The 15773-nt window shown below is 36.5% G+C and overlaps 1 protein-coding gene across 1 annotated transcript; it reads right to left on the bottom strand.

Annotated features, from left to right (window-relative positions):
* Positions 1-1521: 1521 nt before the first annotated feature.
* LOC136217739 (U3 small nucleolar RNA-associated protein 14) lies at positions 1522-9843 on the bottom strand. The gene is made up of 11 exons (XM_066004386.1): positions 9180-9843; positions 6778-6949; positions 5728-6197; positions 4514-4735; positions 4113-4430; positions 3542-3892; positions 3378-3458; positions 3213-3296; positions 2749-3120; positions 2314-2445; positions 1522-2167 (listed from the first exon to the last, which is right to left on the bottom strand). Exons 1-11 carry the CDS (start codon positions 9498-9500, stop codon positions 1988-1990), a joined length of 2703 nt encoding a protein of 900 aa, XP_065860458.1. The 5' UTR covers positions 9501-9843; the 3' UTR covers positions 1522-1987.
* Positions 9844-15773: the final 5930 nt, after the last annotated feature.

Below are 15773 nucleotides of genomic sequence, written 5' to 3'. Positions count from 1 at the left end.
ACTCTGGAGTGTTGGAAAGCAATCAAACGAATTCTTCAGTACTTATGATCGACTCTGTCATGGCCTTTGTATTTGCCGTGGTCGGTCTTAGACATTGGTGGCTATATTGATGCTGACTAGGGTGATGACCTAGATGACAGAAAGTCCACTATTGGCCATACGGTTTTTGTTGGACCCAATTTGATTACGTGGCGTCCTGTAGGCAACGAACATTTTCCGTTTCGTCCATAGAGGCGGAATATAGGGCTCTTACCTCCCTTGCCTCCGAAGTCGCATGGTTACGGATGTTAATGTGAGAATATTCCCACTCTGGTACAAACCGCGTATGTTTTCATAAAGCCTCTACCAACATCACAATTTCTATCATTACGAAACAAGTTAACGGTGCCTCCTTAACTTTGAGGAGTAATACAGTTACCATAAATCTTACAATTATATTAAGGCAAAAAGCATATTTAAGCCCTTGAACTTTATCTGTTTTAAGGATCAAGCCTCTGATCAATTATTTTTCCACATTGAGCCCCTGAACATTGATTTTGTTATGGTTTTGGCCCTTATTTAACTTTTTTGTCGAGTTTAGGAGATGAGAATATCGATTTGGCAATTCTAATGTTGAAAATCACAAAATGGGAGAGAAGAAAATCGAGTTTGGAAGAATATACTGAAAATTAATTTCTATAATTTCGTTTTAATTTTTAATTTTTATCTCTCCTAGTCAAAGAAATCTTTTTTTTATTTGTCCATGTCAACAAGCCGAATCGCCCTAACGACGTATGCAGTCCAAACTCGACAGAAAAGTTAAATAAGGACCAAATCCATAACAAAATCAATGATCGGGGGTTCAATGTGGAAAAATAATTGATCAGGGGCTTGATCCTTAAAACAGGTAAAGTTCAGGGGCTTAAATATGCTTTTTCCCTTGTATTAATATTGTGCACTTTTTTTAAGAGTAAATTACATACATGGTATACAACATTTACCCTATTTCACAATTTGGTGTATAACTTCTAATTTTGCACACAAAATTATACAACCTTTTGGTGACTTTCAATTAAAGTGTACAACCAATAATTGTGACCGGTCCACACAAAGTCAATGCGTCATGTCAGTAATTTGACCTCACTAAAAGTCAAAAGTTGACCGATCACTGCGAAATCTACATGCCACGTCAATAAGTTTGAACTCTTAAGGAGATCAAATTGCTAACGTGGTGCATTGAGTGGTCATATTTACCGACTGTACATTTTAATGGGAGGTCGCCAAAAGGTTATACAATTTTATACGCAAAATTGAAGGTTGCGCACTTTGATTATACAGTTTTATGTACAAAATTAAAGGTTGCAAAAATAACAAAGATTGTACACGAAAATGTGAAAAGGAACAAAGATTGTACGTCACATATGTAATTTACCATCTTTTGAACTTTAAAACTTAAAGTTATAAATAAACTTGTTGACAATTTATAAACTTCAATGATTTGATGTATGTGTGTTATCAGTATATGTGATTTGATCTGCATCAACTTTTGAACTCAACAAATCAGATAAATCACAAATCACAAATCACAGTTATAAAAGGTAATTAGAATATGAATAAGTAATACATTAACAAGTGCAAAACATTGACCCCGAAACAAGGGATTTTTATTGAGAACACCCAGGGGTTGGAGGATTCCTTTTTGGAAACAACACGTGTCGTTTCCTGTATGGTTATGAAGACCGGATGCTTGCAATAATTTTACCGAATCAAGGGTTCATTACTGCAACAAGGATGCAGGCAGGCAGGCAGGCGTACGGCTTACTTTCTTGACCACCATATAGTATATTCTCTCATCTTCAACAAAATTTTAGCTTCTATATCAATTTGCAACAAAACACTATGGTTCCCAGATAAAAGGCAAAAATCTGAGAACTTCCTTAATCGCAAAGAATTAAATAGAAATGCGGTAATACTATTAATTAATCGCACAATTAAAATCTTCATCTTCTCATGATTTTGCCACCACTGGCTTCATTTTAGGCCGACTCTTATTTGCTTTTGGTTTAGGATGACTACTATTTGCTTTTGGTTTATGCTTGGGTCCATTGCTCTTGTGCTCCTCTCTTTCGTATGGATCGACATCTTCGAATTTTATTGGTTTGATAATCAGCCCTGGCTTTTTCACCACCTGTACAAACAAGTAAATAAATAATTCAACATCCATTCCTAATAGGCTCATGCTAATTTCAATGGTATAGGTTCCTATGATGAATGTCCAGTAACAAAATGAATACAACACAAACATGGGATGTGAATTTCAGAGAAGTCACTTACTTCAGGCCGATTCAGAGCTCCAACTACTGTTGCAGGATTGGATTCGGGTCCAATTGGTTTGCGGATGCTCTGCTCGTAAACTTCCTTAATTGTGAAAGGGTATGGAACTGATTTTGTATGCAGTTTTTCAGTCTGCATCACCCAATAGAAACAGACAGTTTCATTAACCAACAGAATAAACAAAATATTTTGAGCTAGCATGTGAACAAAGAACCAATATTTTTTAATCTCACATCATTCCATCGTAGCCATCATTTTTTAAACATGGCATTTCAATAAAATGGCTATTACAACCGACCAGAGTCTTAAAATGTAATACGTTTTTTGCTTAGGGTTTTTTTGCCGGGTAACTTAACTATTTAAACCAATAAGATCATTCGATTTAGTGAAAGACGCAATAGATATAACTATAAGTGACACGTAGTAACATCGTACCTTTTTATCTAACTTTTCTGAAATAATAGCATGTTTAAGATGTGCATCCTTCCTTTTCTTAAGAGCCTCCTCTCTTTTCTTCTTTGCAGTTTCATGCTCTTCTAACATCCATGAAGGCACACCTTTCTTCTTTTGTACATGAGTCCACTGTCCCCAACCGGGTAGCAAGACAGGCTTTTCAGGTTCAGGATTTTCTTCATTCAATAATTCCTCTTTATCCTTCATAAATTCTTCTTCCACATTATCCCCAGCAAAAGCTTCACGAATAAGCTCCTCTTGAGAAGGAAGACGATATGAATCTTTACGGTCTGAAGATAAAACCTCATCTACCATCTGTCCTTCACTATCTGCATCACTTTCCTCACTAGCTTCCTAATATTTCAAAAGCAGGAGAAAAATATATGAGAAACAGCAAATCACAACACCACAAATAAACAAACGAGCACAGACAGAAGAGACTGTACCTCTACATCTTGACTTTTTACAACATGTTTAATAACCTTTGGAGATTTTTTTGTTTCAGTATCCTCTTCATTGTTGCTCTTCATCTGTTAATCAAACGGAATCAGTACGAGAACACACCAAATTCTTCCATATCAGATGAATAACAAATGTAAACACATTTTCACCTTTTTCCAAGAATCTGACACAAATATTGACACTTCATAAGCTGTCTTGGGACCTGTTTCTCCAGCAATATCATCACAACTCTGCACCACAAACCGTCTTATTTTATGTTACTTATTTGGTACTTCAGCAACTAAATCCAAAAACAAATCTGAAATGTCATTACCTTAAGCATAGAACCCTGCTGAACCCCAGAACCCTCACTAAGCAAAACAGAATTAATATTAACATCTTTCTGCACAGTATTTATTCTGCCTATGTTATCAAAATCTTCTCCGACTCTGAATTCGTGTTCACTATCACTATTACCATCAATATTGTATGATGGGATTCTATTACTACGTTCATTAACCTGCACTTTGGTCCCACCAAACACTCTTCTACCACTCACAGAGCCAACTTTTGCATTTTCTTCCCCACCAGCATTTTCCAGCTGTTGCGATGATGACTCGTACTCCTGAAGAGCAAGCTTAGCTTCTTCAACAGCTTGTTCCTTCTTTTTTTTTAACCCTCGTACCTATACCCAGCAAATAAAAAAAGATAAGGTAAAGATGAATTTTATGCACCAACTCCAAATGAATCAGGGTAAAAAGGATATACATAATATAGAGAATAAAACTGAAAATCAAACTCCTTTATTTTCAATCAAAGTGCCCTCCAATAGTCCAACTCCCAACCACTCTGCCACACCTCCAACAACAATGAAAAGCAACAGAAAAGAAAGTAATTAGAATTACCATGAAAGGTAAAGAAAGCACTCCTGAATTTGGCACTTCATCATCTTCTTCTAGCACTTTAAGTGTCTTCTCTTTTGCTTTAGTTAAAATATTTAACTGCCCATCATGGCCCGGATCATCAGAATTTTCCTCATCTTCATCACTACTGTCATCACTGCTACCATCCCTCATCGAGTTCATTTTCCTAGTCAAAAGAGCATGCTGGTGTAATTGTTCAGCCACAGCTGCTCTTGTACCTTCATCTTGGATACTGAGACCACGCTCCAAAATGCGTGCTGCCCATTTTGAACGATTTTTATGCTTCAAAGTCATTCGTTCCTACACCGAATAAAATACATTACAATAAGTTTACTCTAACATTATTGAAGTTTGTAAAAATAATTCTGTAAATCATTTATCACCTCTGCCCGTTTGAATTCTTGCTTCATTGCCTGTTCCTTGGCTTCTTCTGGATCCATATACATCCCATCAGATGACATTTTTGATCTATCTTTCTTCAACAAGCGACGATAAACTTTAGATTTTATTTTTTTAACCCTTTTCATCTTCACCTCATGTCGGAAGAGAAGACTGCGCATTTTAGCAAAATGATTCAACTTTTCTCTGACATCTTCAGCAGATAACTGTAAACAACCATTGAACACAGGAAACATTTAATAACTCTTTTGTGGAAAAAGGAAAAAGAAGAAAACAAAACTAATGTGGAAGATTAAACCAGTAACTTAACTACTCAAGTTCCACATACAATTTACAAAATAATATAGCACATCATCACAACATGATGACAACAAGTTCGGTGGAAGTAGAAATAAACTTAGGTCAGTGGAAATCCAGGAATCTGAAAAATCAAGCTAACTATTAGGGGAGGTAGGGATTGAATTATTTGATGAGGGCACAAAAACTACAGTAAGGAATACTAATCCAGCACCAAAATTTAGCGTTCATAAAACTCGGATTAATAGATACAAAGGAAGATCCAAGCTACAATTTCAGAGAAGACAAAACTGCACCTTGTGAGATTAGTATGCTGTAATTTATATATATATATATATATATATATATATATATATATATATATATATATTATGTTTAATTAAGGTGAGATAATGAATTGAATTTAAAGTATATCTCGGATGTAGGCTATTGATAATGATCTTCTTTATAAGAAGAACCTGTGCACATGGCCTTAAATTTTGCCTGCACAAAAAGCCTCTGAACCAAGAATCATATACATTATACAATTACAGATTTCCTGACCATACGCTAATGTCATGATATGATACTATGATAGTTATATGTTAAATAATGAAAACCTCATAACCAAACAAAATACAAAACTTAATCAACAAAATATATCACTCACATATTTTCTGAAGTTGATAAAATGACTGAGACATTACTAACCAATTCTTATGATCATCGTGATAAACTTCTATCCGCAAACCAAAAATATTTTGAACATTTTTTATTGATTTCTTTGTAGCAATTATATAGCAAAAAAAAGGGGAAAACAAGAAAGAATTCATAACCAGCGTTGAAGAAGAAGCATAGGTAATTAGAGCATAATAAATACTAAAACCACTAAATTTACTGAACAAAGAAATCACAGCATCACCTTATTTAACTCAAGGAGTCTGGCACCATCTTCTTTGTGAGCTTCCATAACCTTGGGATCATAAACTAATGAAGCCATCTTTTTCTCAAACTCTGTTCTAGGCTCAAATTCAGAAGCTATTGCTCCCAAAGTTGAAAACCCCAAATCTATGTCTCTGTCAAAAATAATACTAGGAGCCTCTCTATTCCTTTTAACTATGGGTTCCCACTTTGTAACATCTTTCTTTGATAAATCATAAGCTACCTTCCGATCCACCTTGTCCTGAATTCCCTTTGCAAGTGGAGCATGGAGAGCAGCAGAATTCTTTTCCATTCTCTTCCGAAGTTGGTGATAGTTAGATGTATCCTGAAGGCTTCCCAAAAGTTCATCAATACTAATTCGACCATCACCATCTAGAACGTCATGACTAGGATTGTATTCAGATTCAGGATATGCCTCTGACATGACAGCATTCTTGTTCCGCTTCTTGCCTGACAATATTATACAATTGAGATCAGTCCTGCTATCAATTAGTATACTAGAAAAGCAATTTACATGCAACTCTATACAGTATGTTTTAGGGCATGATCATTTGATGTAACTCATGAACAACTTTTCCAATTGTCAACCATAAGAAGAATAAACATAAAATGGCAGACTTGAAATTGGCTTGAATAGAACTATAAGAAGGGACTTCATTTAAATATCTTTCTAATAAAAAACCTCATACAGTGTAGTACATGGAAAAGCTGATTGTGCCGACCTAAATTATGACCTAGTTAGATATTAGCGATAGTAAAATCAGAACACAGTCGTTATGATAAAAGTACACACTTTTGTAGTAAAAATTAACAGAAAGCTTTGAAAAGTAGTTTTTATTAAATAATCATTTTAACAAAAATAGACAGAGAGTAACACCCCACTCAGTCAACTTATTTACATTTGTACAAGTGAAATTCCCAATAAATTTCCAAACAGTTATACAGATTTCAGGATTTGGAACAGTCAGATATGCCATCACATGAAGCATGCTGCTAAACATAATAAACAATGAAGGGAAAAAAATAGTACCTTCAAAAGCTTCAGTTGGCATTCCAGTGATCCCTTGCAACATTCTCAAATGCTTTTCATCATCTTCCTCTTCAACATCATCATCAAGTTGGCCTATGTTTTTGCGTTTAACATCAGTATTGTAGTCATTGTTCTCATCCTCACCATCATCATCTGATAGCACATTCTCATCCTGCATGATATTGCGAGAAGTAGAGATATAAATTGAACACATACTCATTAATGCTACTTTGAAAAATATAGCCAGAACCATTCAACTTTTGCAATGAATAGTTAACAAAACTGACGGAACCTAACACGTGTTTTGACTTTTAATTTTAGTATAAATTTAACAAATATTAAGAAGTTCAGATAAGTTGCTAAAATACAATTAAAAAAAAGTAAAAGAACATTAATTGTTTTATGTCATTTGGCTAATAGCTACTTCTCAACAGAAGCCTGCAAATTCATCACCATCACTCTCCCCATTCCCAACATCATCAAATTCTTGTTCAAGGATCTGATCCTCTTCAACCTCATCATAATCATCTACAAAGTCAGCTTCCAGTTGTGTATCTGTGTCTCTTCAAAGCCTTCCTTTTTTTTTATTGTTATTTTGGACACTAGATGTGTCTAATCCAATGGTGGAGATTAAAAGTCTAAGAACAAACCCATGTAATATATAGGCGTGCCATGGCACGCCTTGGCGACAACGCGCACCTTTGGGGGTACTAAGGCACTCAGCTCAGTGCCTTGTGCGCCTGGAGCCTTGGGCGCGCCTTTAAAAGCTATGATTCTATTATTAATCCCTGAAAGAGGATCTAGAAAAGTAAAACTTGGCAAATTATTATATATATCCCATTGATGCCACATACTCCAAACAGATTCCTTTTGGAAGCCTTTTTTCAGTACAATCTAGCATTAGAGCAGTGGTGAAATCAGTAATTTATTTCCCCAGGTGCAAGCTTGGGCGGCTGGGCTGGCGGTCGGCAGACGACAGACAACTGAGAGGAGGAAAATTTCTAGCGTGGGGTGGGTGGCAGGTATTTTTGTCTTGAAACAGAATGGGTTTTTTCCTAAATATGTTATCTGTTTTTCCCCTCCCTACACATAAACAATGTATATGTAAAAGCCCAGCGCAATACAGACTCTTTCATAACTTGCTTTCTCAATAGGTTCAAATTATTGGTTTGTTTAGGATCATTTTTGTTTCATACAAGGTGCCCTTTACCAGGAAGAATTCAAATGTCAAAGACAAAACAATCTAAGTTAGGAAGTAATCTAAACATCAACTACACTGTTGTCACATATTTTTCCTAACACTTTGGCCTGTTAATGATTGATCAGAAAACCCTGATATAAAAAGCATAAGTATGGTAGTCAATGCACACAAAGGACTGATGTAAGATTCTGCATTTCTGCATCCCTTCTTAGAGTCCAATTCAAATTTACTTGCACATTTTTAAAAATTCACAACGTGCCTATATTCTGATATTCATCTCAAAATGCACACCAGATTCTCAATCATCTCAAAGAATTCTAATCAAGTCACAAGAGATTCATCTCTCAAAGCATTCCCACTATAATAGTATTTGTTCATAACCTTCAGTTTTTGTGACTAACCAAAGTAACTATTTTTTCACACTTATGCATCATTTAATCATTTCCTGTATAAAAACTGTGGTACAAATTTATTAAATAATTTCTTGAATAGCTAGATGTTCAGCAGCAACCTATGTTGCACAGAAACTGTTCTTCAGTATCAGCATTCTGTGTCCATTTTTGTTTCCTAGCTATACTTTTTGAGAAATAAGGCCCGGTCTCCGTTCCAGGATCAGTTTCCATTTTCGTTTCCATGCAACATAGGCAGTAATCTTATAAATGGAAAAGTAAAAAAACAAGTTAACAAGCACACAATTCTATTGCAACTTTTTTTATTTATTGAATCCTATGGTGCAAAAGACTATATCAAAACAATCTATTCACCTTTCCATTATTTCACATCATCATGTCTATAATCCATAGCACAAGAAAAGCCATCAAATAAATTCAACTAAAGAGCTCAAGCATCAGCAGAAAAAGGTAATTGACAACAACAATTGCAGGCAGAGCAGATGAATTTGCAGCAGGGGTGCAATTTGCTGGACATCTTTCTTCATCTGCTGGGGTGCAATTTGACCCCAGCAGATGAATTTGCAGCGGGGGCAGGGGGTGGACCCACGCCGGCCCAGTTGCACCAGGCACCGCGTGCCCCCTCTGTCCATAATTGAATCTCTTCAAATCATCCCAAACTACTCAGACCAACTAGCGCCATCTCAGAGTGCTAAGTCCCTACTCTACTCCGCTTAACATTTGTTATAGGTTGGCATTCAAAACTTTATCAGAACAAAATTTTAATACCAGGGAAGAATAATGCAACAAACCTTGAATTTTTCAGGCAACTTATACTCGTAGTTCTCCACACGATCATACCTGCGGTTCTTCTTTGACTCCTCTTCAGCCACCTCTTCCTCATACTCATAGAAGTCCCTGCCCTCATCCGAGTCGATTTCTTCGTCACTGTCAAATTGATTATTTGGATTTCTGCGGTCGACCTCCCTTAGCAGCGAGGCAGGCAACCGAGGACCTGTTTTCCTCTGATTTTTCATATCAGTCTTCTTGCCCGATGATTTACTTTTCCACTTCTTGTTGCCTTTTTCCATTTTCTGATTCGTCTCATTCCTCGCTTTTCTCTTCCTGTCCATGGTCGTGCAAGAGAGACTTCGAACAAAGCAGCTACGCTAAATGGTTTACACTCTACCCTGAACTCGAAGCTATGAAAGGACGGTACCTGCTGACCTAATTCAAGCGGCCATTTATCTTTTTGGGCTCTGTAATCCAACCGGGCCCAACTTCGAAATTGGACAAAGGAGTGACTATCTAATTTTTTGAACTCCGACTCTTGACTAACCTTGGAAAAGAAGAATCTGATCTTGGCTCAGAAAGCACTTCAGAACAAGCTTGACAATCTTCCCCGGCAAAAGTTACACCCACATAATTCAAAAGGATGGATTTTTACGGAGGAGAGCAGCAAGTAGAATCGTAACCTCTTTCTTCTTCTATACCGTCTCAAGTATGCTTTTTAGTAGACCTGTTATGGATTAGGCTTAAATAAGAAAAGTTTATGTCAAACTAAACTTAATTCATTAACCTTAATATATTCTAAAGACTATATTTTTTAAATTAATGGTCTAGGGAAAAAAAAAATCAGAATGGTTTAGGATTTTTTTTTAAGTATCTAGTATATATTTTTCAAAATTAATATTTATGAATTTAGGTAGTGTAAAAGTATATTTTATTTGTAATATATAAAAAAATAAATTTAGATGTATTGACTTGCTATGTTGAAAATTAAATTTTATAATATAAGTTAATTATAATTTTTGTAATTAATTATAATTTTTATGGGGTAAATTACACCCATGGCCACTGAACTATACCCATTTTCACATTATGGCCACTGAACTTCATTTCTTCCCGGTATAGCCATTGAACTTTATGTTTTGTTACACCGGTGGCCACTATGACCATTGACCATCAGTTATGACCTTTGACTCTCCCTTTTAATCGGATGTCTCTCTCCTTCCCTCTTTCTCAAACATTTTATACCCATTTTACCCTTTGTCTCTTTCTCTCTCTTCATCCCTTTCTCTCTCTCATCCACCTCTTTCCCTCTTCTTCTTTACCGATGACCATTCCTAATTTATTCCACGACAATGGAAAGCAGACCGCCGAAACAGTTACACACTCGACATTTCTCTAATCTTACTTAAATCTGGATTAGGATCCTTTTCTTGTCATATTCTCAATCCTTTTCAGATTCCTTTTCCTTTTTTAGTATTTAATTGATGTCTCCTTGCTTGTTTTTCTGTTGATTTTGTGTTGTGAATCTCTTATTTTGCTTGGTTATATAGAGGTGTGTGGAAAGATGGAGGAGCAGCGACTATTTCAGAAAGTGTGGGTTTCGGTGTTTTTTATCGGAATCTTTGCTGCTTGTGACGGCAGAGTAGCCATTGCACAAAGTAAGCTGAACATATGGCTAATGCCTAAATCGGTGACCAACGGCCATAACATCTGTCACCCATTAGATTCAGCCGTTCGTGATCATCTATTTCTGTAATTCATAGGCACCCAAATTAAAAGCTTAAAAAACGATTCCCAGAAAAATACCGCCAACCAAGTGCCTTATTCTCCATCACATCTGTCACTGATCAAGAACCGATTGGCATCGTTCTCCTTCCGTTTGTTCATCTACAAAATTATGGCTCTGTTCTCCTTTTCTAATTTTTAATCTACTTCCTTCTCACATCACCTTTGTTGAATTGAATCTAATCAGTACAAAATTATGGCTCTGTTCTCCTTGATCGGAACATATAGAGAAAGGGACAAATCGGAAAAAATCAAATCACTAAAAAACCCGGAAAAATCAGTACTAGAAGAATAAAAAACAGAACTGATGCTTAGATTGCCACCATTAAAGAAGAAGAGAGAAAGGGGTGGATGAGAGAGAGAAAGTGATGAAGAGTGAAAGGGATAAAGGGTAAAATGGGTATAAAATGTTTGAAAAAGAGGGAAGAAAAGAGACATCCGGTTGGAAGGGAGAGTCAAAGGTCATAAATGGTGGTCAACGGTCACAGTGGCCACCGGTGTAACAAAGCGTAAAGTTCAATGGCCATACCAGGAAGAAATGAAGTTCAGTGGCCACAATGTGAAAATGGGTATAGTTCAGTGGCCATGGGTGTAATTTACCCAATTTTTATGTATAAAGTCTGAAAATTAATGTTATATCCAAGTATATGAAAGTGCGTTTGTTTATAGAATAGATGTGAAATTTATAAAAATAGTACGATAAGTCCATCTTGCACTATTAATATTAATTATTAAATGTAGATATTAAATATTTATTTTTAAATATAAATATAAATTTTATTATTAAAAATATAAATTATGAAAGTCTACTTTTTTCTATAATAAATTTAAGATTTATAAAAATAGTACTAATCGATTCATTTTGTTGTATTAATATTAATTTTTTTTTTGGGGCAAAACCACAAATAGATTAACGGGAAGAATTTGCATCTTCCAAAATAATGCTCGACAACCAAATAGGTAAAACAGAAAAAAAAAAAGTAATCGTTAGCATTGGAACAGGCACGCCTAGCTACCAAATGAGCGGCTCTATTCGCTAAACGAGAAACAAAAGAAAGTTTAAAACCGGGTTGAGAGTTTAAGATATCCCTGCAGTCTTGAATAATTGACCCAAACTCTAAAAGATCTTGACGTCTAGAGGTAACAGCATCAACCACGACTTTAGCATCAGACTCAAAATCAACTCTAGTGAAGTTTTGGCTAGCCAACCAACATAGACAAGTACGAAGAGCAAGTGCTTCCACAATTTTAGGCTCCTTCAATGCTGAAATAATGCAGCTACTCCCAAACATAAAAGAACCAAGAGCATTCCTAACCACAGCTCCTAATCCACACTTTCCAAGTTGTGTAAAAATAGCTGCATCCATATTGCACTTGACTACTCCAGTAGAAGGTGGGACCCAATAGCTCATACATGTGCGACCCTGATCAATATCTGAAGAGACATGTTCCCCTAATCCCACAACCCCAGTCCTAGATCTACTATCCCGAGATGTTAACCCTGAACCATGGCCTACCAAGCTAGGCTTGTTTGGCAACTATCTAGTCCCAAACTTCGTTCCTTACCTCATTCCAACTTAGATCAATTGGCCACCACTCTTCTTTCCAAACTACCCTATTTATGTGCTCCCATATTGTCTTCAAGACACAACATGTGCGAATGATCTTTTCTTTTGATGAAGACACTAAATCTTGTAAAAGCCATTGAGAAAACTGCATATCTTCCACTTTTGGCACCGCCAGACCAGCAACTCTCCAAGTTTCACCTGCAAAAGAACAAACTGTGAATAAATGTCGATCAGTCTCATCATCCTCAACACAGATTGGGCATTCCAAAGATAATGGAACGCTTCTTTGAGCAAGTCTTTGTCGAGTTGGCAAACAATTTGAGCACACCTTCCACAGGAACAGTTTCAACTTTGGTGGGATCTCTAACTTCCATAAAACCTTCCAACCCTCACTTACCACATCACCAACCTCCACATTCATGTCCGAGGTATACCCAGATTTTACATTATAACACCCATCCTTAGACCAATGCCACATCAAAACATCCTCTCTATCCTTTAGAGATAACATAATATCACATATATCCGCAACCTAATCTTCACTAAAATAGTCGGTCAATTTATTCATATCCCAATGCCTCATGTCTTCTTCTAAAAGATCACAAACCCTCAAATCCTCAAGACCCGGTATCTGAAAAGAATGAACTCTAAACCCCTCTAATTTAGGGACCCATGGATCTTTCCATACTCTAATTTTATTTCCATTTCCCACTCTCCAAGACAAACCTTTTTCAAGAATACTCACCCCACACCAAATACTCCTCCAAACCATACTAGGATTATTGCCTAATTTAGAAGAAAGTAAGTCCTCCTTAGGAAAATATTTAGCTTTTAAGACACGACTTACTAAAGCATTTGGGCAACTGAGTAACTTCCACCCCTGTTTCTCTAACATAGCCAAATTAAAAATGTGCAAATCTTTAAACCCCATACCTCCAACCTCTTTAGATTTACATAATTTAGTCCAATCAAACCAATTTAACCCCTTTGACCCATCCATTTTCCTACCCCACCAGAAAGAATTCATAAGCTTTTGAAACTCATCACAAGTAGATAAAGGGATAAGAAAAGTACTCATACAAAACGTGGGTAAAGCTTGAGCAACTGATTTCAACAACACTTCCTTTCCAGCTTGAAAAAAAAAATGAAAGCCCCAACACCCAAATCTCTTCCTCAATCTATCCACCAAAAAGGTGAAAATACGCCTCTTCGATCTCCCAATAAGCGATGGAAGACCAAGATACCGATCCGTGTCAAGAGGAGTCGAAACTCTAAGAATAGTTTTAATATCCTCCCTACACTCCACCCCAACATTCGAACTAAAAATATACCTGACTTATGTAAATTTACAGCCTGACCAGATGCTTTCTCATACTCGGCTAATATGCTCATAATTGTTCTTGCTTCTTGACCAGAGGCCCCAAAAAACAAGAAACTGTCATCAGCAAAAAATAGATGTGAGATAACCGGAGCCTGTCTACAAATTTTGCATCCTGAAATCAGATTCAACCTTTCAGCCCTTAAAATAAGCTTAGATAAAACCTTTGCACACATTATAAACAGATATGGGGAAAGAGGATCTCCCTGCCTAAGCCCACTCTTTGGCACAATCTCATCAGATAATTCTCCATTCACTGCCACTTTATACTTAACAGTAGATACACAAAGCATAATCCATTTCACCCAAACCTCATTAAATCCCATTCTTTCCATAATAGTTTTTAAGAAACCCCAATCAACTCTGTCATAGGCTTTACTGATATCAATTTTAAGAGCCACATGTCCTGAAGCTCCCCTATTTTGCCTTTTCATATAGTGTATTGACTCAAAAGCAACCTGCACATTATCAATTATGGATCTTCTAGGGACAAACGCAGATTGAGTCTCACTAATCAAAGCAGGAAGAACATACTTTAATCGATTTGCCAAAGTCTTCGCAACAATTTTATACAACACATTGCAAAGTGAAATCGGTCGAAAATCCTTAAGCAGAACCGCCTTTTCAACCTTTGGTACGAGTGAAATAATTGTATTATTAAGACCATGTGGAAATTCTCCCTGACTTAACCACCCAATACAAGCATACGCCACTTCACTCCTAATCGTATCCCAAAAGGCTTGATAAAAACCCGGGTTAAGACCATCCGGTCTAGGAGATTTATTAGCACCTATTGAAAACAAAGCATTTTTAAACTCATCAACCTCAAAGGGAGAAATAAGTATTTCATTCATAGAATCATCAACTATCAAGTCCACCACATCCAATGTCTCATTTTCCCTCACTTCACCTTCAGAATAAACATCATTGAAATACCCTTGAACCATCCTAAGCATAGCACCCTGATCCTTAGTCTCCTCCCCAAGCCCATTACCCAGTACAACAATCTGATTTCTCTATCCTTCTCTCCATAACACTAGCATGGAAGAATTTTGTATTCCTATCTCCCTCAGATAACCAAAAAGCCTTTGCCCTTTGATTCTAGAAACGTTCCTCAAACTCCAAAATCTCATTCAATTTCCGTTTTGCCATAAAAAATAAAGCAATAGAATCCTTATCTTTCTTCCTACACGAAGTCTCCATTTTCTTTTTCCAAAACCTGATTTGACTTTGAAACGGTAATTAAAAACCCTACCCCAATCCTCCATAGATCTGATGCACTCTGTAAGTTTTATTGGTACAGGCTTTACTCCCTGATTCCTCCAAGTCCCTCTAACCAACTCCCCAAACTCTCGTTCTTTTAACCAATTATCCTCAAAATAAAACCGTTTTTTCTTTTTTCTACTAGTACCAGTTTCTAAATTGAGGATAATAGGAAGATGATCAGAATAAGACATCACTACTGAAGACAAATTATAATCAATAAAGCGAGAGATCCAATCACTGGATGCAAATCCTCTATCCAATTTTTCACGGATCCAATTATTAGAACCCTTGCCTCTCTCCCATGTAAACTGACTACATTGTAGCACTAGTTCATGTAACTCATAGTCATCAAGCAACTTTTGAAAATCCTGCATTAAATGACGAGGGAACTCTGCACCTCCCTCTTTCTCTATTGCCCTCAAGATGCAATTAAAATTACCCATAAGAACCCATGGAAGACTAGACACACTAGCCAACTGTTTCAGCAACCTACAGGAATCCCCATGCTTACTCCGATCAGCATAACCATAGAAACCAACAAACCTCCAATCTCCCCTTACAGGATCAGATATCGAAGCATCAATATGATGATCCGAATAACTAACAATACTAACTTT

This window comes from Euphorbia lathyris, chromosome 2 (assembly GCF_963576675.1).
Source record: "Euphorbia lathyris chromosome 2, ddEupLath1.1, whole genome shotgun sequence".
NCBI classification, from domain to species: domain Eukaryota; kingdom Viridiplantae; phylum Streptophyta; class Magnoliopsida; order Malpighiales; family Euphorbiaceae; genus Euphorbia; species Euphorbia lathyris.
This window is presented reverse-complemented; position numbering and strand designations above follow the sequence as displayed.

Bases quoted from the DNA above. Each gene is read 5' to 3' on its own strand.
- LOC136217739 (XM_066004386.1), bottom strand. From the start codon at position 9,500: ATGGACAGGAAGAGAAAAGCGAGGAATGAGACGAATCAGAAAATGGAA. The intron at 4,431-4,513 runs GTGATAAATGAT...TATTCGGTGTAG, and splicing joins AAGAATTCAAACGGGCAGAG to GAACGAATGACTTTGAAGCA. The intron at 3,121-3,212 runs GTACAGTCTCTT...TTGAAATATTAG, and splicing joins TAAAAAGTCAAGATGTAGAG to GAAGCTAGTGAGGAAAGTGA.